The following is a 26,816-nucleotide window of genomic DNA, read 5'->3' as shown; positions in this document are numbered from 1 at the left end:
ACCTTCCTAAGCACACTTTACTTCAAGGACATACCTAGAGTCCATGCCTCTTTCTTCCGCTTTTCCCCTTAGCAACAAATACTTGTGATTTCCCTCCAAATCCATCCTCTTTATCCTAAGGTCTATCGCTAGACTGACCAAAACTGAGCAAGATGACATTGAGACTCTTGCCTGCCAGTGGAGGCAGCACAGATGCTCTGGACAAGACAAAAAATTTGGAGTCAAACACCTGGCCTTGAACTCCAAATCAACTTAAGAACCTGTGTGATGCTGAGCGAATTACTCTCTAAGTCCTAAGATCAACAGTACTTGGGCGGGAGAGATGGCTCCGTCGGTTAAGGTACTTGTCCTTAAGCCTGATGACCTGAGCATGATCCCTAGGATCCACATGATGAAAAGAGAATCAACTCCACCCCTGACCTCCACAAGGACCCAAAATGTAAATGAGCACACACATGCACACACAAGTAAATAAATATGTGGATTTTTTTTTCTTAAAGATCAGCAATACTTGGCTGTCCTCCAAGATAGTTTTTAGAATCAAATTAATAGTTATCCCTGAGAGTGTGTATATAAAACTCTGGTGCACACATGTATAAAGGTGCATAATAAGGGAGCTGGAACGATTACTCCCTGTGGTTAAGAGCACTGGCAGCTCTTCCAAAGGTCCTAAGTTCAATTCCAAGCATCCACATGGTGACTCACAACCATCTCTAGTGGGATCTGATGCCCTCCTCTGCAGATAGAGTACTCATATACTTAAAATAATTAAAATAAATAAATTTTTAAATGCCATAATAAACCCACAACTTTGTATGTTAATCTTTTAAGTTAATAATAAGTAAATCTGAATGTTTTTGTCCCATCCTTCTAACTCATATCTTGAAATCTAGTCAGCAGTATGTTGGTATTAGTAAGTGGAGTGTTGGGTGAGTTATCAAGTTTTGAGAGCAGAGCTCTCCTGTATGGAGTAATGTTCTTATTTTAAAAGTAGGGTAGGGGACCCCACAGGCTTCAAGAATACTGCTCATTTTCCATTCTTTCTACCATGAAAGGACAAAAGTGTTAGCAATCTGCATATCCCAAAAAAGCCTTTGGTGCTGAAGGCATGAATACGCTCCCTAAAGAAGGCACTTCCGTTCCCAGTGAGGTACAGAGGTGAGCTATTCCATCACAGTCTCTCCCCATCATGACAGTTAGTTTTACCTTACTTTGCCACTTTCTGGGATGGGGAGCTTCTGTGTGGTTTAGACATTTTACTATAAAGATTGAAGACCCTATAAAATTCCTGTAAACTCAGAGGCTTCCCCAGATCTCTGGAAGTCTGGGACAGAGGCTCAAACAAGGGTTTTGAAAATCAGTAGCCAAGACGAGGTCAAAGGTTCCTCCAGCTCTATACTTTCACCTTCCTTTTCCCAAATTATGCTTTCACTACTTTGCCGTGAGTTGGGTCTTCCTCATAAATCCCACTTCCAAGACACTTTGCAGACTGGAGAGGGCCAAGACTACCTTGAGGTTTGCTAACTTGGGAGAAAAACTCAATGAGTTCATTAAAAGCCTCTTTCAGCTGGTTCATAGCTGAAATGAAAATACAGGCAAAAATGAAACAAAGATTAAAAGGAACAAGATCCAGGGGAGGCCCCAAGGGACCATGAACAGAGTCTGGCCCGCAGACAGTTAAGCAGACAGAGCTTACTTCTCCAAACATGGTTACAGTACATTGTACATATGTTCAAATTTGTCCCCAAAATGATGTTAATTTAAACCAAACGCCTTTTCAGTAACAATATGATCAAATAATATAAAGTCACTGATTTTTAAAGTCATTAAGCAACATAAAATAAATGATAGAAATGATTTTTTTAAACAAGAAATTACCTCTAGAAAGTGTGTGTCAATATATGTAGTATTGCCCCCAGGAAAGGTTGTGAGCCGTGTGTCTAGACTCTTTATCTTTGGCCACACACATACAGGTTCATCATGCACACAGCTGGCTTTCCTATCTGACCCTTTCAGAGGTCTATCTGATGCTAAGTGGACCAAGTCATTCTACAGTAAATCACTTTGTTGGCACAGACTACCTGTCATGGTCCAAGGTCATGCTAAATGAAGATACTTTTAGTCAGCAATATTCCAAGGCTTGGAAATTACCTCCTTTAGGCCAAGGGGAGAAGACCAGGCCTTTCTTTAAACAATGCTAATCCTTTTCTGTACATCTTGAAAGAAAAAATTATTCAGGCAGTTAAAAGCGAATCTTTCACAAAGGAGACTCCTGGCTTTATAGGCGACGTCAGCCAGTTTGTAAAGAATTAAACAAATAATTGCTGTGATACAAACACTAAGAGAAAACTCAATGTCTTTATTTCTAGAAATATCAGTACTGTTTATGTTCCGTTTGAATGTCAGGATCTCACAGTGGCAGGCGGTTCATCGGAATAAGCGATCACATCGTTGACATGAAAGCAAGAGAACTACTCAAGAGTCAAACACATTCTGGTAACAGTTCAGAAGTCCCGTGAGAAGTACTGTTTTTCCATAGTTGCTGTTGTTTATTGTTTTTGTTTTGTATAGGGTTTTTGCAACAGAATTTTATTCTGTATATTCTGGAATTCGTTATGTAGCCCAGCTGACATCAAGCCCACAGTGATCCTCCTGTCTTAGCTTCCCAAGTGCTGGAATTACAGACATAAATCACCACACCTAGTCACTGGGATGTACTTCAGTCCCTTCTGTGTGTAGTTCCCCCACATGATCTAAGCTCCTCCCACTAGACCCTTCCTTCAGCTGGCCCCAACACCTTTCAGCACACTGTGCTCAAGAAAGGTGAACCTTTGGGTGACACATGCAAATCACACCCAAACCTCAGCATCATGACTAAGCTTTTAGCAAGCAGCTGTTCCTTTCTAGTCTCTATTTCTCATGAGAGCTACAAAAGTGTTTCTCCGTGTGTGTGTGTGTGTGTGTGTGTGTGTGTGTGTGTGTGTGTGTGTACATGTGTATGTGCATACATGCGTGTGTGTGTGTGTGTGTGTGTGTGTGTCCATCTCTTGGGCTTTTCACTCCTCATTTAAAAAGAAGACTTAGCCTACCACATCCTTGCAGGGCTTAGGTCCCAAGACCCTGGCTGGGAGCAATGAGGAAAACCTGAGACCATATATAGACTGGGCTTTCCGCTGGAGAAGCATCAGTAACCTTGAAGCTTAGCATGTTATATAGAGTTGAACAGGGAGGTAGAATTTTTGCACACAATTGACCAAGGATGTTGAATTATTACATAACAGATAAACAAAGCAGTAGGGCTGCTACATACAGCTGAACAAGGAGACAGGTTCTGCTAATCTCGATAGGAGCAGTCTATGGGGGAGCAATCTTCAAGCTGTAGACACAGGGGTGAGGCTGAAAGCTGCTGTTTCTGCACACTGTCAGCATTTACACTTCAACCTGAGAAAGACTCTCTGAGCCTCACCTGGAGAAGACTTTGCCAGACTCACATGATGCTAAGACATCAGGATCCTTGACTGGGCTGGACCCATTGCAACAATACACATTCACCCCAGACTTCACCCAATCCTTAGAAATTAGCTCATTGTTGCTTATTTCTTGCTTATGGTGAATTTCAACTTCAGGCTAAAGGTGAGGAATGCAACAGCCTCATATGGAAGGTCTCATAAGATAGAGCTTCTTCAAACAATACCTGGGGCATCAGGTAGCCTGGAGCACCCACACCTGAGCCCCTAAAGGAAGCGCAACATGCAGTTCACAACATGGCTCCTCTTAGAATTTTAACATGGGAAACTTGCTGCTCCCAGCTTCAGCAAAGAAACATCCCCAAAAATGCAGAACTGAGGCTCCATCCCCCGCATTAGCAACATGGGGTAAAGATGGGATGAATGAGTGCATGTTAGAAACACACAAAAGATGAGTGAAAGACTTGTACCAAATTAAAAAAATACCAGTAAAGTACCTTGTATAATTTGAAAATAATTAAGTATCTAGAGAGATGTCTCTTCAGGAACAGACCCCTGCCTCCAAGGCTGGTGACCTGAGTTTGATTCCAGGAACCCTGAAGTTGTCACCTGACCTTCACTTGGTATGTGAAGGTCACTTGCTGTGGTATATATATATATATATATGTAAATTCACTTGCCTTTGTATGTATTATACACACACATACAAAACTAAAATGTAATTTTTTTATTTACATTTTTGTAGTCTTTTCTTTTCTTTTTTTTAATTTATTTATTTATTAAGGATTTCTGCCTCCTCCCCGCAACTGCCTCCCATTTCCCTCCCCCTCCCCCGATCAAGTCCCCCTCCCTCATCTGCTCGAAAAGCAATCAGGGTTCCCTGTCCTGTGGGAAGTCCAAGGAAACCCCACCTCCATCCAGGTCTAGTAAGTTGAGCATCCAAACTGCCTAGGCTCCCACAAAGCCAGTGCGTGCAGTTGGATCAGAAACCCATTGCCATTGTTCTTGAGTTCTCAGTATTCCTCATTGTCCGCTATGTTCAGCTAGTCCGGATTTATCCCATGCTTTTTCAGACCCAGGCCAGCTGGCCTTGGTGAACCCCAGCAGCACAGACACTAAGGGCATCATTGAATAAATGGGACCTCCTGAGATTGAGAAGCTTCTGTAAAGCAAAGGATACTGTCACTAAGACAAAAAGGCAACCCACTTACTGGGAGAAGATTTTCACCAACCCCGCAACTGACAAAGGTCTGATCTCCAAAATATATAAAATGTAATTTTAAAATAAATTAAAGACAAACATAAACTTGTCTTATATATTTGTACTCCAATTATACTTTATGGACTCCAATTTGATTTAGTAACAAGTTATATTCTGAAGTTTTGATATTATGAGAGTTGACATATTAATATACCAAAATATTTTCAAATGCACACAATGACTTCTGGGTACCTTATTGCCTGATTTTTAAATTATAGCCAGTTTGAAAGTTCTGAGGATAACAGAGCAAACTGAAATTTTAATGGTACAGTAACTCATACAAGCCCATGTTGCCTTTAGTTCTTTTCAGTGGCCTCCCCAGAGTCCCTAAAGACACATACATGTGACCAGAGTTCAGTATCATCAGCAGATAAAAGCCATCAGGTTAAATCATTTTAATGATGGACATTCACAGTTAACCATAAGGGAAATTGATTTTACACAACACAGCTACCTTCTGGAAAATTCTACCCTTTCATGTTTTTGTTTCTCTATCTTATAGAACCCATAACAGGACTGACAGATTCCTGGACTCCGCGTGCTGCTAATCATGTCTTGTAGGATGTGTTTCTACACCCACACAAGAGACCAGCTCTGACTTCCTGTCTGGCTGAGTTCCTCCTTTTCTTCCCCTTCCTTGCCCATCTCCCAGCCTTAGACATGACTTTCATGAGCAGTTCTCTGTGCTTTCTGGTGTACCTTGTCCCTCCAGCTGTCTCCGATCACGGACCTTAGCAGAGCTGTGAGCTTTTCTCGCTAGGCTGGAGCCCCCAGGACTACTGCCTCCTCTTGCTCCACTCTCTACCAGCACTTCCTTCCTATCTTCCCTTTCGGGCAGAGCAACAGCCCATGCAGTTGAACAGCTGTGCAGGAAAGGCTGGTGCACACAAGACAGAATGCATGCCTTCTCTCAGCATTGTTTCAGACTCAGAAATCCCTGATCAGAGATGTTTTGCGGCCATGTATTTAAATTCTGAGACTCCTTCCCAGCCTATATAAGCCCAACTTTTCAGTCTTGAGTCCTATTCCTTTCCCCAAATCTGTAAAGCACCATCTCTGCCTCTTGTACCAAGACCTTTCCTCCACTTCATGTACATCGCTACCTCCTGCTTTCTTGAATTTCCATGACAATCTGCGTGGGGGAGGGGAGGACAACTCACTTTCGCATTATCCTTCTGTGCTCTGCAAATTCTAACAATATTCCAGAGTTGTTTTTTTTTAAGCATATTTGGTGTATTTGTGGCCAAGAGATTTATCCAAACTTACCTCTCCGGGTCATCAAAAGTATATGGAATTTACAGTGAACCTCCCTTATAAACCTAAACCAAGGTTTTCACAAAAGGACCAAGTCTTCCTCTTCCTCCTTCTTCTTCTGAAACAGGGTATCTGACTGTAGCCTTGACTGTCCTGAAAATCACTTTTGTAGATCAGGCTGGCATCAAACTCACAGAGATCCACCCTCCTTTTCCTCTGGAGTGCTAGAATTAAAGCTGTGTACTGCCACCACCTTGTTAGGTGATTGTTCTTGTAAAAAGATCTTGTGCATGGGGCTGAAGACATGGCTCAGAGGTTAAGAGCACTTGCTGCTCTTCTAGAAGTCCTGAGTTCAATTCCTAGCAATCACATGGTGACTCACAACTGTCTAAATGAGACCCTCTTCTGGCCTACAGGTATACACACACATTCACACAGAACACTGAATACATAATAAAGAAAAAATCTTTAAAAGAAAGATCTTGTGCATAGAAAGTATCAGCAACTGCCAAGCATAACCCTAAATCAGGGAGGGAAGGAGGAACTAAGGATTGTTCTGTTATACATCTCTAATTTTTTCCAACCATTAAGAATATCACCACTGAATTATATTATATAATATCATAGCAGCTGGAGAGATAGCTCAGAGGTTAAGAGAATTGGCAGCTCTTCCAGAGGTCCTAAATTCAATTCCCAGCAACCTCATGGTAGGTCACAACAATCTGTAAGAGATCTGGTGCCCTCTTCTGGCATGTAGGCATACATACAGAACACATAATAAATAAATCTTTAAAAAAAAAGGATATTACCTCATCATAGCTCATCTCAGGTAATCATTAATGTTCATTTCTTTTCATAGGAGGCACAAGAGATACCACTTTCCTTCTTTGAAGTTAAACTGAACTGTGCAGTTCTTCTAGCCACAAAAATATAAGCAGAGTCACTTGGAGGCTAAAGCCCCACAGGAGAGCAAGGAATCAATCAACCTATTTTCCTAACTCATTAAACCTAAAATGTGTGGCATTCAGAGTATTGGTCATCTTTCCATCACTGTGACAAAATACCTGAGATAACCAGTTCCTAAGGAAGAAAAGTATATATATACTTTTTTTTTTTAGAGAGAGAGAGAGAGAGAGAAGGGGGGCTGCAGTTTCGATCAGTAGTCAGTTGGCACTGTTGCTTGGGCCTGTGGTGGAAACATCAGGGTGGAAAACAATATGGTAGCCATGGTGACCACAAAGCAAAGGAAGAAAAATGAAGGAACCAGGCCAGACCCAACACCCCCTTCAAGGGCACAACCCCAAATTCTAACTTCCTCCTACTGTACCTCACTTCTGAATAGTTACAGCCCCTGCCAATAGCACCACTGATTAGCGGTGAAGCCTTCAACCCAGATCCTTTGGAAGACACAAAACTGAGTAGTCAGTTTGACGACGTGTTTATAAGTGATAGAGAAATGTTAGACCAACACTAGTGGTGTAAGCCTATAATCCTAGCATTCAGGAAGCAGATGCAGTAGGACTACCATAAATTTAATGGCATCCTGAACTGCATAGTGAGTTTCAGATCAGCCAAGAACACAAAGTGAGATCCTTTCCAAAAACTAAAAATAAGGACAGCATGGGGAAGGGGTTCTATTAGCAGCCTTAGAGGCAAGAATGTTAGGACTGGGATTCTACAGTGAAACATGCAAGCCCCTGCCTTTGGAACTAAAGGCTTTGTCTACTGCACTTGAGTGCCAAGGACAGGCATCATGCCAGCTGTACTAGAGTGCACCTGTGATACTAGGGAAGTAGAAGCAGAAGGACCAGGGTTTCAAGGCCAGCCTTATCTATACAGCAAGTTTGAGAGGGACAAAGAGAGAAAGATAGAGAAAGAGAAAAAGAACAGGAAAACTGTTGACACTGTGGCTTCTGCCTGCCTTCAATAACACATTTCTCCTTATCTGGGAGTGGTGGAACATGCCTACTTTCCCAATATTTGAGAGGCTTGAGCAAAAGGATTGAACGTTCAAGAATAGCCTGAGCTATAGAGATAGACTATATCTCAACAAAATGGAGAGGCAGGAAAGGAAGGAAGAAGGGTAGGATGGAATGAGGAAGAGAGACAAGAGAAAGGAGAGAGGAGAGGAAAAGATACATCCCCTTAAGAAAAGGTGGGCACGAGAGCTATCTCAGTGGGAAATGCTAATTGCCTCCCTGGGATCCACACTGTGGAAGGAGAGAACCAACACCCACAAGTTGTCCCCTGACCTCCACTCACGCACTATGCCATGTGCATCTACACAAATGCACACAAATAAATATAGTAAAAATTTTAAAGGAAAAAGACTTCCCAGCTTTGTCATTCATGTCACCTTGACCAGTTGTGAGTCTCATATACTGTAAATAGACACTTCTCTAGTTTGGGACATTGGGGATTGAGAGATGCCTTGATCTGTAGGTATAAGAATGTCATCAGTGCGAGGCAGGTGAGTCTCTGTGATTTCAAGGCCAGCCTGTTCTACAAAGCAAGTTCCAGAACAACAAGAACTGTTGAGTAACCCTGTCTTGAAAAAAAAAGAAAGAAAAAAGAAAAATAATGTTATTAGAAGTAGATTTGAACTATGTCCAGAAACATCAGTAGACAAGTTAATATTGGAGGGGGAAGTTCACAAGACCTCAACCTTACGCAATGAACTACAGGCAGCTAAGAAATATTGAAAGTGGAAAACACTTCTTTCCGAGAGAAAAGCACACCAATTTGTTATCCAATACCAATGAAAAGTCATGAAGATGTGTACATACAAGTAACATTATACAGACTGAGATTATACAGTTGATGTGTGTGTGTGTGTGTGTGTGTGTGTGTGCGTGTGTGTGTGTGTGTCAACCAAAAAAAAAAGAAGCCATGAATTTAAGAGAAAGGGTAGAAACATGAGAGGGGGGTAAATCATGTCATTGTAATCTCAAAATAATAATAAGTTTAAAAATAATGAAACAGAAAAAACTATGTCCGTTTAGCAAAATAATAGTAGTAGGGTCTCCCCTAGGACCTATGACCTCTAATGACAGGTTATTAGCCCCAGTAGTGATGCCAAGTATGAGTTTCATCTTGTACAGCAGGCCTTAAATACAATCAGCAATTATTGCTTACTCTCATAGTGTTCATACCACTATTGTGACAATGGGGGTGATTAACACAGGGGATGGTTCTCCATTGCATTAGTAGATGTGAGTAGCATTATTTCCTAGGGCTTGAGGCTTGGGCTGAATAAAAAGCAGAAAGCTAGCTGAGCAATAAGCATGCATACATTGATTCATTTCTCTCTTCTTTCAGCTGTGGATGTTATGTGACTAGCTGCTTCAGTTTCCTGTCTTGACTTCCCATAATGATGCACAGTAGCCTGGAATTTTGAGCTAAAATAAACCTTTTCTCTTCTAAGTTGCTTTTGTTAGAGTATCTTATTGTTATAATAGAAGAAATAAAACTAGGCCATTTTGAAGAGATGAGGAGGGAGGGTCTTTATGAATCTAGTCAATTGCATGAACATTCTGAGTCCTATAGGTTATGTTTACTTCATGAGTCTTATCAGCCTTCCTTCTCCCTCCAGGAAAAATGGTTTCAATTCAGAGAAAATATTTACAGAGCAATGAAAACACAGATACAATTTAAGACTGGAGAAATGAGTATGGATTGTCTCCTACAGTCTTGTGTATTGAATGCTTGGTCCCCAATGGTGCAACAGAGGCTAGAGGCATTGGATTCCCTGGAATTGGAGTTATAGGCAGCAGTCAGTCTCCTGACAAGAATGCTAGGAATCAAATTTGAGTCTTCTGGAAGAGCAATATATGCTCTTAAATGCTGATCTTAGACCCAGCAGTAACCCTATCATCTTTTAGACCTTATGGAGCTGTGTAAATTTGCAAAGAAAATATTGACTTAACAAGTACAGTCTCATAATAGATTCACAGGAACTGCCAAAGGAGCCATGTAAACAATGCAACAGCCTTGTTATCACACTAAGATAACAGTGTACGAGGAATGAAGCAACACCTAGGAAGAAGGGCTACATTCCACTGAGCGAAAGTGCAAATAGCACTGATACTCAGAGGATGGAGGAGTGATATTGGGACAGGAGAGTTAAAGCAGGTGGTGCAGCACCAGAGGAAGAGTTGATCGTGTCCAGAGACCATTGTATCAGGTTCTCAGAACTTAGCACAACTGACACCATGTTAAATGTACCAGGGAACACCCTAACTTAAGAGTCCATCACAGAGATGCCTACATGTGCCAAAATGAGAACAAACACCTATACCAATATAGTTCATAGTTCTGGGAAAGTCTCTGAATGTACTAACCTTCTCTTTATGCTTTCCTAGCTCTGCTTATTGTTAAATGCTTCTGATAATTGACGTGTGTCAACCAAGGTATGATTTTGTGCATAAAAAGCCAAGAACAGTTACACAATTTGGGCTACAGGATTTCCTGTGTAGTCTTCCAGCAGGAGAATAAAGGCTTTCTGTTGGCTTTAAGAGTCGGTGTGGTGTCTAGAGGAATTAACTCACAACACCATTGTCATTTGAGGATAAGTTAGCTAAACCACTCCAAACTTTTATTCACTTGTGGTGATACTTCTCTTCTCAAACAGTGCCCTCTCTCTCAGGGCTTTACTGAGCTCAATGTCTTTCTCTGTTAGAAGGACAAACAAGTACCATAATCCTTTTTGGGTATTACGTGTCTCATCTACATGGGAAAGAAGGTAGAGAGGAGTGCTGTCCACAAGCACTCATAATTCTATGAAGTCTCCCACTGTGGCAGTGGGATAGTAATGGTTGAGAGGATGACCCAGCCTCTGGAGCCAGAGGAATAGAAATCAGGTGCCCTGTGCAGCACCAGAGAAGTAACTCTGAGCAAGGGCTCGTAAGTGATGACAGGGCTGGGAGGTGGGGATGCCGTGGGGTGAGGCTGCAGTAGGAATGATCAATGTGTAGACTGAGTGGATTGACATGGGTCACCTGGGGTTCCTCACTGTGGGTTCTTGTTCCAGGGACTACTACAGGATCATTGGGATTTGTGGTCTGGACATAAAAAAGTGGGATTTAAGATAAAACTATGGAAAATGAAGATAAACATAATATGATCATCTTGATAGAAGTAGAAAGGGTGCTGTGTACAATCTGACATTCACTCACAACAAAGCATCTGTTCACAGGGACTGAAGTTAACTCATTTGGTAAAGGAATTGTTCAATGTATTAGTCAGGGTTCTTTAAAGGAACACACACACAGAGAGAGAGAGAGAGAGTCTTTAAAGGAACACACACACACACAGAGAGAGAGAGAGAGGGAGAGAGAGAGAGAGAGAGAGAGAGAGAGAGAGAGAGAGAGAGAGAGAGAGTAGCTTAAAGGCTATGGTCCTAGTAGTAAAAAAATGGATGTCTCCCAAGTCTCCAAAGGAAAGGTCAAGGACCCAGTGATTGTTAAATGTGTAGTTTGAATGCCTCAGCAGTCCCAGTCTGGTGCCAGAGTCCCAGGAAAAACCTAGAGAGCTGCCAGTTTTCAGTCTATGTGGGAATCTCAAACAGGTATGTTGTGATACCAACAAAGGAATGTCTAAGGAACAGGCTATACAAACTCACCAGCAGGAAAGAAGACAAGCAGGCAAAAAGCAAAAGCTTCCTTCTTCCATATCCTTTTTAAGGCTGCAAGCAGAGGTGTGGTCTAGGTTTAAGGTGTGTTTCTCACCGCAAATGATCCAATCAAGAACATCCATCACAAGCATGCCCAGCTGCTTCAGTTGTAGCTGATTCCAGATGTAGTCAAGTTGACAGCCAAGTTTAGCTGTTTTACTGTGCAAGCATAAGTTTGGATCCCCAGAACACACATAAAAATTGAGTACAGTAGTATGTACCTGACTCACATCTCTGAGAATGCAGAGATGGTGGATCCCTTGGTCTTGCTGGACAAGCAGTCTAGCTACATGGGCAAGTTCCAGGTTCAGGGAGAGTTCCTGTCTTAATAATTAAAATAGACAGAGCCAATAAGATGATTCAGTGGGTAAAGACACTCACCACCAAACCTGAGTTTAATGCCCAGAATCCACATGGAGGAAGGAGAAAACTGACTTTTCTAAGCTGTCCTCTGCCTTCCATACATGTACACTCACACACACACACACACACACACACACACACACACACACACTGAAATAAATGAATAAAAGTGTCTGTGTGTGTTGCTTTTTTCAGATAGGGATTTTTGTCCTATAGCTCAGGCTGGCTTTCAACTCACAATATAGACCAAGATGATCTTGAATACTTTATCCTTGAGTCTCTACCTCCCAAATGCCAGAATTACAGTTATGGGCCATCAATCTTAGCTAAGCCTTGTGTTTTATAAGGATCCTTGGTGGCAGCAGTGTGGTGTTGGGGGATATTTGATCCCGCTGTTAACCCAGAGTTTGCATTTGCATTAGTTAAATAAAATTATCCTTAGGTCAGGAGACTGGGTTAGCAGCTAATTGACAGAGAGTAATCATAGAGCATTGGAGGGCACCGGGAAGAGACAAAGAGATGCCCTGGCAGGAGTAGGAGGGGTCTTGAGGGTCTTTGCTTTTCCTGTTTTGGCAGAGTTGAGGAATAGGCTCTCTTTGGGAGGCAATGACAAGGAGAGAAGGTTAGCTAGATGCTACTCAACCTCTCTGAACTAGTGTGTTTCACCTAGGTTTGGAATCTTGTGTTTTATTTATAAATACAATGATAGAAATTTATTTAAAACTGACTTTAGTAGAAGTGGCAGAGCCAGTGCCTGCAGGAAAAGAATTCCTGTCAGGCTGAGGCTTGAGCTGCCAGGTAGCTGCCAGAGAAGCTGTGCAGTAACTGCAGAGTGACAATCAACAGTCGAAATAGCAGTAGATTGAGGTGCAGCCACTGTGCTTAAAGATAAAACAGTTGTGTGGAGAGAGATTGGAGTCAGTCAATACTAGAAACAAGAGTTAAGATGCTCAAAATGGAGGCCGAAATTTTGCTGTCCAGCATCTGGCCCATGGCCAGGTCATAGTCTTAAGGCAGGTGTTTCACGCCCTGCCAGTTGTTATTACAGGAATTGCTATAAGGGAGGTGAATTGTGGTATTTTCATGTGGAAGTCCTTGTTCAGTGCCTCAGATTGTTTATGTTTGGAGATGAGGTTTTTTTTTAAGATAGTGATTAAGTGTAGCTGTTTGTTGTTTAATTACTCTTTACTCTTTTGCTCTTTGAGTAGCCTGCCACCCAGCTCCCAGATAAATACACAGAGACTTTTTCTTACTTATGAATGCCTGGTCCTGGTTTGGTTTGTTGCTAGCCACCTTTCCTTAGCTTAAATTGTCCTGCTTACATTTTGCCTCTGGGATTTTACCTTTTACTATTTCTGTATATCTTTCCTTCTTACTCCATTGCTGGTGACTGGCCCCTTATGTCCTTCTCCTTCTCTTGCTCCTTCTTCTTTTCCTCACAGATGTCTCCCTTTATTTATTCTCTCTGCCTTCCAGCCTTACCTATCCTTTCTCCTGCCTTGTTATTGATTGTTCAGCTCTTTGTTAGACCATCAGGTGTTTTAGACAAAGTAACACAGTCTCACAAAATTAAACAAATGCAACATAAAAGAATGCAACACATCTTTACATCATTAAACAAATGTTCCACAGCATAAACAAATGTAACACATCTTTAAATAATATTCTCCAATGAAAAACAGATAATTATGACAGCTCTTAATTCAATACAGATAGTCTATTTTAAAGACGAAGAAATCTGAGCCCAGAGGGAGGCATCAGGAATACACACAGAGAAATGAAAGACTATGATAAGAAAACACAGTGAGAAGGTGGTTGTCTACAAGGTTAGCAGAGAAGAACCTTGTTGATATACTCATCTGGATTCTGATCTACAGAACTGTAGGAAAATCAGTTGACAGTGTTTAGGCCCCTTAATCTTACTGTTCCCCAAAGAAGAATTGTTGCACTACAGAACCCATTTGTGGTCAATGGGGAAGTCATGAAAAAGCTCCTAGGAAATTCTTTCTCGCTCATGAAAAAGATCTGTAGAAAGAGAGGATCCATTCTCCCTTGTTTTGTGGCAATACATGGAACAGCAGCAGCTACTTTGAATGTAGTCATAGGTGAAGAAAGAAGGCAACAGAAAAAGCCTATGGTCTTGAAGACATAAACAAACTAATATGTCAGTTGAGCCTGGAAACTCTTCTCTTTCTAGAGTTCTTATTTAATGAAGTGATATGTTTACTTTTTATTTCATTTTTAATTGTGTGTGGGTGTCTGTGTATGCACATGGGCATGCGTATCCATGGAGGTCACTGGTGTTGGACCCACCAGACATGGGTGCTGGGAATTAAACTCAGGTTCTCTGGAAAAGTGACATGGTATGGGAGGTCCTTCTGGCTATGTGTTGCTTTTATTGGTTAATGAATAAAGAAAATGCCTTGGCCTGTGATAGGGCAAAAGAACAGAGCTAGGCAGAGAAAACTAAAGTGAATGCTAGGAGAAAGAAGGGTCGAGTGAGAGAGAAGGGGTGGAGTGGCCAGAGATAGACACTGGGAATTTTACCCGGTAAGCCACAGCTATGTGGCAATATATAAATTAATAGAAATGGGTTAAATTAATATAAGAGTTACCCAATAAGAAGCTAAAGCTAATGGGCCAAGCAGTGATTTAATTAATACGATTTCTGTGTGATTATTTTGGGTCTAAGCTAGCCAGGTGGCCGGGAACCAACAAGCCCCTTTCCCCAACAGTGGCATGCTCTCTTAACTGCTGAATCATCTCTCCAGTCCTGATAGTCTTACATTTTAAATTTTTATTGAAAATAGATTTTTCTCTCATACAAAACATCCCAACCACAGTTTTCCCTACCTCCACTCCTCCCAGATCACCCCAACCTCTCCTCTCCCCCAAATCTACTCCCCCTCTATTTCCTCTTTAAAAAAGAACAAACCTCCCAGGGATAGCAACTGAACACAACATAACAAGAAGGGAATGGAGGAGAATCTGGGGGAAGGGATGTGGGAAGTGGAGACTGAGAAGAGAGAAGGAGAGGAGGCTGCCATTGGGATATATTGCATGAGAAAAGAATAAATAAAAAGAAAAAAGATACATCTAGTGGTGGATATGTCAGAAGAGCAGCAGGTGGAAATTGAGCTTTAGGAGTAAGCTCATCACACCGCAAGGCCCTGATGGGTGAATCTTGGGTAGGAAAGGACCCAAGTGCTTGGTTCCAGAATGTCTCTTGTTACCGCTATGCCTTTACATGTTTGCTGATATCATTTTTCTCTGGTATCTGGCATGCTATGAATGGGTGAGGGAGATCCTCACTGCCTTTAATGTAGTGTGATTATCGCATGGAAATATCCCATTCTACTGAGAATTTTACCTGTGGATTATGAAGATGCTTTCTTCCTAAGCTGTACTGTTTAATTGAAGTAATGATTTTATACAATAATAGTGTTAGCTTAATAGAATTTTGATGATTGAGGGCTTTTTACAAATGTAGTAAGGGATTATAATGCAGGTTAGTTTGGTGGGAAAATTAATATAGGTAAAAGTAGGATATAGTGTTGCCTCCATCCCTGATAAACACGGGCTGCATAGGGCAGAAGATAGGAACTGGGGAGTGTGATGAGGCTAGGACTTAAGAGTTTTACTTAAGAAGTTTAGGTTAATAATTAGGAAAACAATTGAATCTCAGAAGTTAACGCAAGTGCTTCTTGATATTGGGAAATGTGTTCACGGCTTTTGGTATGTGACATAGCTAAAACAAAGCTTTAAACGACCAGCTTTGTGTAAGTAGAAAATAAAGAATAAAGAATTGGATGGTTACTTAAGATAACTGGACAGGGTTTTAAATGTGAAAAGTGAAGCAAGTAACCTGTTTTCTTGGCAATTATAAGAGTTACTGCCTATTTACACAGTTATGGATGACGGGCTCCTGATCTGTGAGAAGTCTAAATAATAAGTGTTTGACTAAGTGTGGGTTTCTCAGGAAATGCAAAGAGATGTGCTTAAGAAATGTATTGGGGTTGACTTTGTTTCAGAAAAATGTTTTGATGGTGATTATGTAGTAACGATATCTTTGCGTTATGCAGAAAATCCTCTCTGTAATGAGTATGGTGTAGGGAATCCAGAAAGGGTGTTTAAAAGAATGAAGAGGATATAGAAAATGATAGACCCAGGAGGTGTGTGTGTGTGTGTGTGTGTGTGTGTGTGTGTGTGTGTGTATGTCTGTGTGTATTTCCCTTTTTCGTCAGATAGAAAGATCAACTGAGAAACTAGTCAGAGACTCCATGGCTCCCCTTCAATTGCTGAGCTGCTGAAGACTCATTCTTTTTTTTTTTTTCGAGACAGGGTTTCTCTGTGGTTTTGGAGCCTGTCCTGGAACTAGCTCTTGTAAACCAGGCTGGTCTCGAACTCACAGAGATCCGCCTGCCTCTGCCTCCCGAGTGCTGGGATTAAAGGCGTGTGCCACCACCACCCGGCTTGAAGACTCATTCTTACAGCAGCAATCTAGGAACCAATAAAATAAAGTAGTACAGACAGGGTCTTCTATTGCCCAGGGTGACTTCCAACTCAAAATGTAGATGAAAATGACCTTGAATTTATCCACTAAAAGAGGTACAGATTTTATTTATGTGTGAACAGTTCATTTGTTTTGTTTCTAGGTTCTTGTGTACCAGAGGCTGGCCTCCAATCTGACTATGTTGTAGAGGATAATGTTAAATTTCTGATCCTCCTACTTGCACTTCCAAAGGGTAGGGATCAGGCATGTCCCACCATACCTAGTTTACATGATGCTAGGGATTAAACCTAGAGCTCATGCATACAAGGCAAACGTTTTACCAGCTGAGCTACATGCCTCTGTTTCACTTTATTCTACCAACCTATCTGAGTTACATTGTATAAATCAGTCCTTTGAATAACAAAGATATAAATATAAGCTTAGCAAAAAGGTGACTCCCAAAGGATTGCAGTATTATGGCTAATATATAATAAAACTTTGTACTAAGGATGCTTCATTGCTAAGGAAAAGGCAGTTCATTCCATTATAGAACAAAGTGGTATCTGAGAACTGGAGAAAAAAAGGTGGGGATAGAGGAAGCTCAAAGCATCTTCAGGGGGGATGTCTAGTGACTTCATCCCAAATTCAGTCTATTGTAAAATTTCACGAGTGTGTGGTAATTATGAGAAAATCAAGGACAAAGAGTGAGGGTTATATGGAACTCAATTTATGCAGACTAAAGGTTTATATTCATTCTTAAATTATTATTTTATTATTTTGTTATTAAACTTTTCTTTTTATAGTCAGATTTTATGTTGTGTGTCTATAATCCCAGCACTTGGGCGGTGAAATAAAGAGAATCAGGAACTCAAGGATATCTTCACCTAAACAGTAAGATGGAGGCCAAGCTGGGCTACATGAAATGTATTCTTTGATACATTGTAAACTTCCCCCAATGAGGGTAATTATAAATATTTGTCATTTTTTAGTATTTGTTGTTTTTAATATTCCAAGAAAGACACACATAAAAAGTTCAAATGGGCGCCAAATGTTGCAATGTCTCCTCATCTATTTCCTTTTTGGAAAATACACAGTTCAGTAAAATTTCCAAACCTAGTTAATAGTGCTAGAACATGATATTTCTACATATGTCTTTTTGAGCCTTTAATCCCATGAGTCATCACTATACAAAGAATTTTCCTTTAGTAAATAAAAGTTGCCCCTGCAGCGGCATCCTGCCAGGAAAGGGGGAGCCTAATAAAGTCTGGGCTATTTACACCAGGCTCTTCCCATAAAAGGACAAGAGCGTCACCTGGACCACACTAGACACTCTGCAAAGGAGAGAGAAGCTTACCTCAACTCAGCAGGCAACTCTGAGTTTCTGGCCAGGTATGGAGGGGAAGGTAGTTTTTGTCAGTGGAAGAAGGAAAGTAGACTCCAGTTCAGGTCTGCTTTAGGACCCAGAGATGCGAGGGGTTTAAAGGAAAGGAAGAAGCCTTTAAGTGGGACTAGACAGGAGCTGAGACTATAATGAGGATAAAGATGGTCTGGATAGAGAGTGACCTTCTTCTTTCCTTTCTCTAGATGACCATGATAAAGTTTGGTTTCCTGATGTTTTTCATTGTGGTCACCAGAAATTGCAGTTCAGGTGAGTACTAATACAGGACCCCAGATTCCTCAGATCACCCTCTAGTTTAAAAGGAAATCAATACTAGATGGGGTTGCTTCCATGTCCTGGGTCTCTGAGAACGAGGGATTATACATTTGTTATTGTTTGTTTGAGACAGGGTTTTTCTGTGTAGCCCTGACTGTCCTGGAACTCCATCTGTAGACCAGGTTGGCCATAAATTTAGAGATCTACCTGCCTCTGTTACCAGAGTGCTATGATTAAAGATGTGTATCACCACAGCTTGACCAATCATTCCTTTAATGAAAATCAAAATTAAATATAATTGTATTGTTTTCCTATTCCTTTTTCTCCTTCTAATCTTTCCCAGTTATCCTCATTCACACATTCTACAAAACTAAATGCCTCTATTTGTTTAATTGTGTGTATATATACACACACATGTGTGTTTCTCTCTCTCTCTCCCCGTGTGTGTGTGTGTGTGTGTGTGTGTGTGTGTGTGTGTGTGTTTTCCTGGACATGTAAATACAACACAGTCCATGAGATATAGACTGGGTACTGATTGCCTCTTGAAGGAATTGGCCAGTGGCAATGAGATTGTCAAGGTAAGTCCTGGTCCAGATTCCGTACTTGTAGCTCTAGGGGAACTGCTGTAAGAACTGTCCCATCCTACTCACTCCCTATGCTTGGGATCTTTGCTCTGGGGTTTCAGTGCCAAGTGCTCAGTCTTATTTGTTCCAGAAGAATGTTTTCTTCAAGTCTGCTCTTTACAAGAACTCAACATTATTTTAAAATATGTAATTCCTCTTCACTGTAGTTTTAAGGAAAAAGACAAGTCCCTAAATGCCATCTTACTTGATCTCCACACGGCAGTCTTTTTTCAGCTTGATATGAGGCAATAGGGAGCTGAAGCTTGACACAGTAAATACAATCCAAAAATACTTGACTGGGAAACATGGAGCTACTTACACCTGAGCAGCTCTCGCCCCAATGTTCTTATTTGCTTCTACACTTCTAGGTTCTCAGATGACTTTGAGGGAAGATCACAAGGCTTTTTTATTCCATGGTCTCTTGGTCAACTCTCTGCACTGTCTACCTCACGACCCATGCTCCAGGCACATTAGGCTCCCTGCATTTTTCCCACCTGCAAAGTTGAACGTCACTTTATTTTTCTTTTTCAGGACTTTAGACACCAAGTTCTCCACACCTTCAAATCTTTTGTCTTTCTTCCTAGTTAGAAATCTTGCTGATTCTCAGATGTCATCTTTTAGAAGTCATGGAATGAGTTTAGGATGAATGACAGGGGAGGATGGGTGTCCCATGAGTGTGAAACTCTGCATCTTCTCTTGTTAAAGGGAACCTGGACACCAACAGCTGGGCCAATCCTGTGTCTTTCTCTCTGTTCAGAAGCTGCAAGGAAATCAAACAGGAGGTCACTGGGGCACGAGGTGAGTGATGAACATTTAAAGAGAACACTGTGATCCTAATACTTGGGAGCCTATGGTGAAGGACTGAAATCTCCAAATCAACCTGGGGAGACCCTGTCTCAGAAATGCAGGCACATAACCCAGATAGGAAATCAGGTTTTGTCCTCTGGAACAGCTTTATTTATATATAGAAAATGTTACAAAATATACATAGTGGTTAAAAATTGACACTTAACCCATTTTAAGGATTTTCAGGGGCCATAAAAACTTTCACAATGGAATGAATCACCACTATCCATTTCCAGAAAGTTTTCATTTCTTGAATAGAAATTCTGTAGCCACCAAGTAACAAATTCCTGTATTTCCTGTGAGCTGCTGCTCTGTTTCCTACATCTATGAACCTGTCAATTCTTGTTACCTCATCTGAGTATCTGAGCATGCTTCATAGCTCATATGTGTAGAAGAGTCAATTTACTTTTAAAAGATTTATTATTATTATCATTATTATTACATAGATGCACGTGTCTATGTTTGGGAACATGTACATCTATGTGCAGGTATTGCAGGTAGATCTTAGAGCCATTCCAAAAGCAGAAATAGACACTGAACCTGAAAACAGGAGGACTGTGGACTGGTTTTCTCTACAGATGGCCTCTACTTCCTCCACACAAAGAACGGCGTCATCTACCAGACCTTCTGTGACATGACCACTGCTGGTGGTGGATGGACCCTGGTGGCCAGTGTGCACGAGAACAACATGCGTGGGAAGTGCACAGTGGGCGATCGCTGGTCCAGTCAGCAAGGCAACAGAGCAGACTACCCAGAGGGGGATGGCAACTGGGCCAACTACAACACCTTTGGGACTGCAGAGGGGGCCACAAGTGATGACTACAAGGTTGGTACACTCTGTAGCCACTTGGGAAAGCGTGAGGATGCGAGTGTAGCTCAAGCAAGCCATGGAGAGGGTGGGAAGGTTGTCCTTCAACATGGGCGAAGAAGTGAAAAGTACTTACCTTGAATCCTTCCAAGCAGGGTTCTCGGTAAGTAGGTGGTGGTGGTGGGACCACTGCCGTTGCAAATGGGGGCATCTGAGCACGGCTGTCCCTCTGTCCACCTGGAGCCCAGAGATATCAGCTCTACTGGAGATTGTACATGAGGGTCTTTTGCTTAGTGAAATCTCCTGGTCTGGTCAGGCTCAGTGTTGGTTGCTTTCCAGAACCCTGGCTACTTCGACATCCAGGCTGAGAACCTGGGCATCTGGCATGTGCCCAACAATAGCCCCCTGAAAAATTGGAGGAACAGCTCCCTGCTGAGGTACCGCACCTATAGTGGCTTCCTGCAGAACATAAGTCATAATCTGTTCGACCTGTACCAGGTACTCAAGACTGCTGACTGAGGCTGCTTTTCATGGGTATGGAGAGAAAGGCAGGTGTTTGAGGTTCAGTGGGCTGTGTTCAATATTTCCCTTATTCTAAAGAGCAATGAGCCAAGAATAGCAAAGAGTAGGGGTATGTGGAAAAGAGAGTAGGAAGGGGGACTGAAGAGAAGATAAGAAGAGGGAGGGGTCTAGAGTTTCAGAGAGACATAGACAAAAGAAAGGATTCCTTCTTATCTGAGTAGTTGGGAAACAATCCCAGATACAGTTACTTCTCTGTAGATGGTAATGTTCTTGTGAGTGCCAATGCCGCCATCCTTACCTAGTGGATTCTTGATGGAGGTGGGTCATTTGTCTATCTGTTGCTTTCATTGGTTAATTAATAAAGAAACTGCTTGGCCTTTGATAGACAGAAAATTAGGTAGGCGGAGTAGACAGAAAAGAATGCTGGGAAGAAGGGAAGTGAGGCAGAGTCACCATGATTCTCCTCTCCAAGACGGACGCAGGTTAAGATCCTTCCTGGTAAGGCACCACCTCATGGTGCTACACAGATTATTAGAAATGGGTTAATCAAGATATAAGAATTAGCCAAAAAGAGGCTAAAACTAATGGGCCAAGCAGTGTTTAAAAGAATACAGTTTCTGTGTAATTATTTCAGGTAAAGCTAGCCAGGTGGCGGGAAGTGGCCCGCTGCACTTATTACAACAGATTCTTTTGTTCCTTGTAGAAGTACCCGGTGAAAAATAATGGAGGGAAGTGTTCTACTGATAATGGTCCAGCAATACCTGTGCTCTATGATTTCGGTGATGCTCAGAAGACATCCTCTTATTACTCCCCCAGTGACCAGAGTGAGTCTCTCATGCTACTGAATCCCTTGCAGGACACTCAGTTGTGATAAGTAGCAGTCATTTACCATCCACCACAGCCTGCTTCTCTTCTGTGAGAGTTTGTGTTTTGCTTCATTCAGTTTATTGCCCTTGGGCTCTCAACTATCACTAACCCATTTTACAGATTAGGAGACTGGAGCACTGAAGTCCATGAAGTTGCCTGAGATCACAGGGCATAAGCAAGAGAGTTGGCATTTGCATTGGGGAAGCATGGTTCAGGAATCTACTCTTGGCAACCTCATTATCAGTCAGAGGTTTCTTAGAAACAGACCAGGTGCATGTGCACAGGGCTGAACAACAGGAAAAAAAATAGTGTTTTATTTTTGTTTTGAGGGGTGACTGACATGTTGTTTGATATAAATACAAGCATGACACATGTCCTTTATGAATGCTAAGCCTGTTCTGTATAATTTAAAGCTCTTCTTATTTATTCTTAGAATGTAAGGCTTTAAAGAAAAGTTAGCAATGTCAATGTGAACAGGGCCAAAATGAATGCACTTGCCAACTGCTGTGACAAAGCCTGGGAGATATTCAGTAGAGTCCTTGCCATATCAGAAATTTCTCCATCCAAGCTCTGGCAGACGAGGACCTTTTTAACAATTGGCTCTTGTGGTTTGTAAACAGGAGTAGGTAAGGCTTCCCTAACGGATCTGATATTTTAGGCTGTATATCCTGGCACTACCAAACCCTGGTCTCACAGCTATTTCTGGAATTTTCCTTGAATGCTGTTTCCTGTCTTTTGTTTTCAGATGAATTCACTGCAGGATACGTCCAATTCAGAGTGTTTAATAATGATGGAGCAGCCAACGCCTTGTGTGCTGGGATGAAGGTCACTGGATGTAACACCAAGTTTGTGAGTCTGTGTAGTGACCAAAGAAGTACATGAATAAGATTTAAGTTGCCTGTGTGTATCTGTGAATACTGAGTATGGGAGACTGCCATGTTAGTGTGTGCACCTTTATGAACATGTGACATTTTCCTCACATTGGTCTCAGGAACTAGAGCTTCTTTGTAGATACAGATATTCTGTCTTGTTGAAAACCAGAGTCAACATTACAAACTTTTAATGAACTGTGACTGTTTAGCTTTTAGAATAAAACACTTGCTACCTCGAGTCAGGATGACACTTGCATTCAGGAAGTCCTGTGGGAGCCTTTGGGGCTGAGATTGTTAGAGAGTCACTCCCCATCCAGGATTTAGCTTTTAGTGTAAAACAAATTCTATCTAACCTTTTCCAGTGTTTATACAGATTTTCATTGTGTTAAGTAGTGATTAGGAGAGTCCTGGACATCTCACCCAGGTCATTCTCCTCCCTATCACAAAGAATTTCTCTTGTTGGATGTTGGCATAGCAACTAAGTGCCAAGGCAGGTGCACTAAGATCCACTGCAGCAATCTGATGCCTCCCTGAGCCTGTGATAATTGGATTCATAGTGTTTTGTTTTCTTTCTAATAATTTGTGGCAAAGGCACATTGGCCATAGGGAAAGCTGTAACAAGTTAGCAAGTTCTGGCCAAACATGGTGGTACACATCTTTAATCCCAGCACTCAAGTGGTAGAGACAGGCAGATCTCTGTGAGTTTGGGGTCTTCCTGGTCTACATAGTGAGTTCCAGGCTAATAAGACCTACATAGTAAGACCCTGTCTCAAAAAGAAATATAGCATGTTCTTTTGGGATCCAGACCTCCTTAAACTAACAATCTGAGCAAAGGGTTGTCAGCTCTTGGAAGGTGATCCTGAAGATCTCAGTATCCATTCATTCCTCGGTCATTAGTGTGTCCTTTACCTGGTCAAGATGAGACATCTTTTTGTCAAGGTGGACCGTGGGACTGTGATGTGGAATGATGAAATGGGGAGAGCATGTGGTGTTAAGAGTGTATCAAGCTGCTTCTATTTCAGTATGTAAAATGGATGTGGGATACAGGAAGAACTCATTTTGGAAATGTCCAATGTTAATGAAAAGATCAGGAAACAACCTTTACATCACACCAGTGGTTATTGGACTGTATAAGGGTGAGCACCACTTAAATGTTTTATGGGTACATAAGATTGACTTAAGCATTCTTATTTTATTTTACATACCAATCCCAGTTTCCTCTCCCTCCGTACTTCCTGCTCCCTCCACCTACCTCTCTTCCCATCCCCCACCCACTCCTCAGAGAATTCTTTTTTTTTTTTTTGCAGAAATGACACTGTGGCCTAGCGATGACAGATTCTCTTGGGGGAAAATCTAAGCATAAGGAAATAAGCATTAAGATGGCTTCCATTGTCCAAATGAGAGTCTGATGAAATGTGGTGGATATTTGGAGCAAGGGTGGACACTAATAAGTTCCAAATATTTTAAATTTATTAATAATTTAACACAGAGAATGTTATGAGAAGTCATTTTGAATAATTCCATAGTTTGCATATGAGGAGGTAAACATCATATGGTAAGCCAAGATGTCTGGATGCTGAATATGTTTGTGATCAAGTAGGAATATATAGTCATATGATGCTGGATTTCTAAAACACTTATTTGAACTCATTTGTATGTGTGTGCATGTGTATTCAACCGATCACAGAGTTCAAAAGGACACAGTGGATCCCTGGAAACTGAAGATAAAGTCTTTTGATTGAGTGCTGGGATCTGATAAGGAAGCTGGGATCTTAAATTTGGTTCTCTGGTAGTGTCATAAGATGTTTAAACCTTGAGCCAGAAGAGGGCATTCTATACCCTAGAATTGGAGTTACAATGGTTGTGAGCCCCATATGAGTTCTAGGACCCAAACCTGGTCAATTGCAACAGGAGCAAGTGCTCTTAAACACAGAACTATCTCTCCAGCCCCAATGTTACATGCTTTGGTCATTGATGAACTTTGCATGTGATGGTGGTCCCACAAGATTTGAATTGTCAACAAGCATCATAGTCATTCTAGCTTGTGTAAGCCCAGACTATGATGTTCACAATGACAAAACTATCAAAGAATTTCCCAACAAAAATCCCCATTTTTAAGTTATGTGTGGTTGTAAGTAATTGTGCTTTTGTTTGTTTGTTTGTTGCCATGTGGAAAGTGAAGACCCTGAGTAGTGATTCTAATTGGCCGTCCAATCTTTAAGTCTTAAACTTAAGAAACACCTGGATTGGAGAAAAGGATTTTAAACCTTCAATGAATTGTTCATAACAAAAGCTAAAGGGATAACACAAAGTATGAGTGTTGTAAATGTATCCCTCTGAGAAGTAGCACTTAAGGAATCAATGATGAAAAAGTCTTGACTGAGAACCTGAGAACAAAGGTTCAGAGAAGTTGAAAGAAAGGTAGAAAGAGATAACGATGCCACTAAAACCAATGGAAGTGGGGGTTGTGGTTCAAATAGGTCAATACTGCCAAAAGAGAGAGTCTGATGAGGGACAAAGAGTCACACTGAACTTGGCTGAGATGTCTCTGAACTCATTAGCTATATTAGTCAGTTTTTGCTTCTGTGATAAACACCAGAGAGAAGCAATATATGGAAGGAAGTGTGCTGGCTAGACCTATGACAACGTGATGCAAGCTGTAGTCATCTGAGATAAGGGAAAAGCAATTAAGAAATTGTTCCATAAGATCAGGCTGTAGGCAAGCCTGCAGAGCATGTGCTTATTGCCAATTGAAGGAGTCCCAGTCCATTGTGGTGCCGATCTAGGCTGGTGGCCCTGAGTTCTGTAAGAAAACAGACAGAGCAAGCCATGGGGAGCAAGCCATAAAACTGCACTTCTCTGTGGCCTCAGCATGAGTTCCTGCCTCCAGGAACTCCACTGAGTTTCTTCAATGATGAACAGTGATATGAAAGTATGAGTCAAATTCTTTTCTCCCCAAGCTGCTTTGATCGTGGTGTTTTATCACAGTAATAGTGACCCTAACTAAAACAAAAGGCCTCGTTAGCTTGATGATTTCTGAGATTTTAACCTATGTTCATTTGGCTCTATTGCTTTTAAATTGGTAGTGAAGTAGAAATATCATGCAAGAAAGTCATATCAGAGCAAGATAGATCACTTCATAGTGGCAAGGAGTCAGGAAAGACCAGGAAAGGCCAGAGGAAAATGCTCTTCAAAATATGCCACTCACTCCTTCAGTGTGACCCCACCCCATCCCCAGCTTCACCATCTTCAAATAGTCCAAAACAGTGACTCCATTAGTGATTAACTAACTGAAGAAGGCAGGGTCCTCATATTTAGTCCCTTCCCCAAAGTGCTGCCTCTGAATGTTACTTATCCTGGGGACCAGGTCTTCAGTATATAACACCTTTTGATAGGGAACTTCATATTCAAACCGGAACACCTCTCATTGCTACTTCCTCCCCCTATTTTTCAGCACTGCATTGGTGGGGGAGGATACTTCCCAGAAGGTGACCCCTTGCAGTGTGGTGACTTCTCTGCATTTGATTGGAATGGATACGGAACTCACAGTGGGTACAGCAGTAGCCGGGAGATAACTGAAGCAGCTGTGCTTCTGTTCTATCGTTGAAAACGTTGTGGTGTGGGACCCAGACATCTTCTCCAGTCTGTGGACTCACATACACAGAAAAAAAAAAACATTGCCTAGTAGCTAGAATGCTAATGACATGGGAAAGGAGAATAAATTATGTTTATTCCATGCTTGGGTATCATTGTGAATTCTTTTGGGCAGACATAAGAGATTTCCAAAGGGTTTCTGCTGCCCTGTTTGATTCTTTTGGGTTATTAGGACTGGGAATCCTGATACAGCAAAACCCTTTTTTTAAATGTATTCTTCTCTCATATATTCCATCCTGACAGCAGCCTCTCCTCCCTCCTCTCCTCCCAGTCCCTCTCTTATCCAGCTCTCCCCTACATACAATCCTCCTCCATTTCTATTCAGAAAAGGGCAGGCTTCCCAGGACACATCCCCTCATATTAAGACTGGATGAGGAAACTCAGTAGCAGGAAAATGTTGTGGAATATTCCTTTACACTGTGTGAAGATATGTTACTTTGAGTGGTTTAATAACAAACTAAA

The 26,816-nt window shown here is 41.5% G+C and overlaps 1 protein-coding gene across 1 annotated transcript; it reads left to right on the top strand.

Annotated features, from left to right (window-relative positions):
* The first annotated feature begins 18,098 nt into the window (after positions 1-18,098).
* On the top strand, positions 18,099-26,307 carry LOC142858162 (intelectin-1a-like). The gene is made up of 7 exons (XM_075987358.1): positions 18,099-18,156; positions 19,491-19,583; positions 20,210-20,457; positions 20,779-20,937; positions 21,665-21,785; positions 22,574-22,677; positions 26,155-26,307. Exons 1-7 carry the CDS (start codon positions 18,099-18,101, stop codon positions 26,305-26,307), a joined length of 936 nt encoding a protein of 311 aa, XP_075843473.1.
* The last annotated feature ends 509 nt before the right edge of the window (positions 26,308-26,816 follow it).

Source organism: Microtus pennsylvanicus, chromosome 10 (genome assembly GCF_037038515.1).
Source record: "Microtus pennsylvanicus isolate mMicPen1 chromosome 10, mMicPen1.hap1, whole genome shotgun sequence".
Lineage (NCBI taxonomy): Eukaryota > Metazoa > Chordata > Mammalia > Rodentia > Cricetidae > Microtus > Microtus pennsylvanicus.
The sequence above is the reverse complement of the archived record's forward strand: the minus strand, read 5'-3'. Positions and strand labels throughout refer to the sequence as shown.

What these genes read in the sequence shown, in the direction of transcription:
- LOC142858162 (XM_075987358.1), top strand. Translation starts at nt 18,099, where the DNA reads ATGATAAAGTTTGGTTTCCTGATGTTTTTCATTGTGGTCACCAGAAAT. An exon ending in CCACAAGTGATGACTACAAG is followed by an intron (nt 20,458 to 20,778) that starts GTTGGTACACTC and finishes GTTGCTTTCCAG; the next exon opens with AACCCTGGCTACTTCGACAT. An exon ending in TTACTCCCCCAGTGACCAGA is followed by an intron (nt 21,786 to 22,573) that starts GTGAGTCTCTCA and finishes TTTTGTTTTCAG; the next exon opens with ATGAATTCACTGCAGGATAC.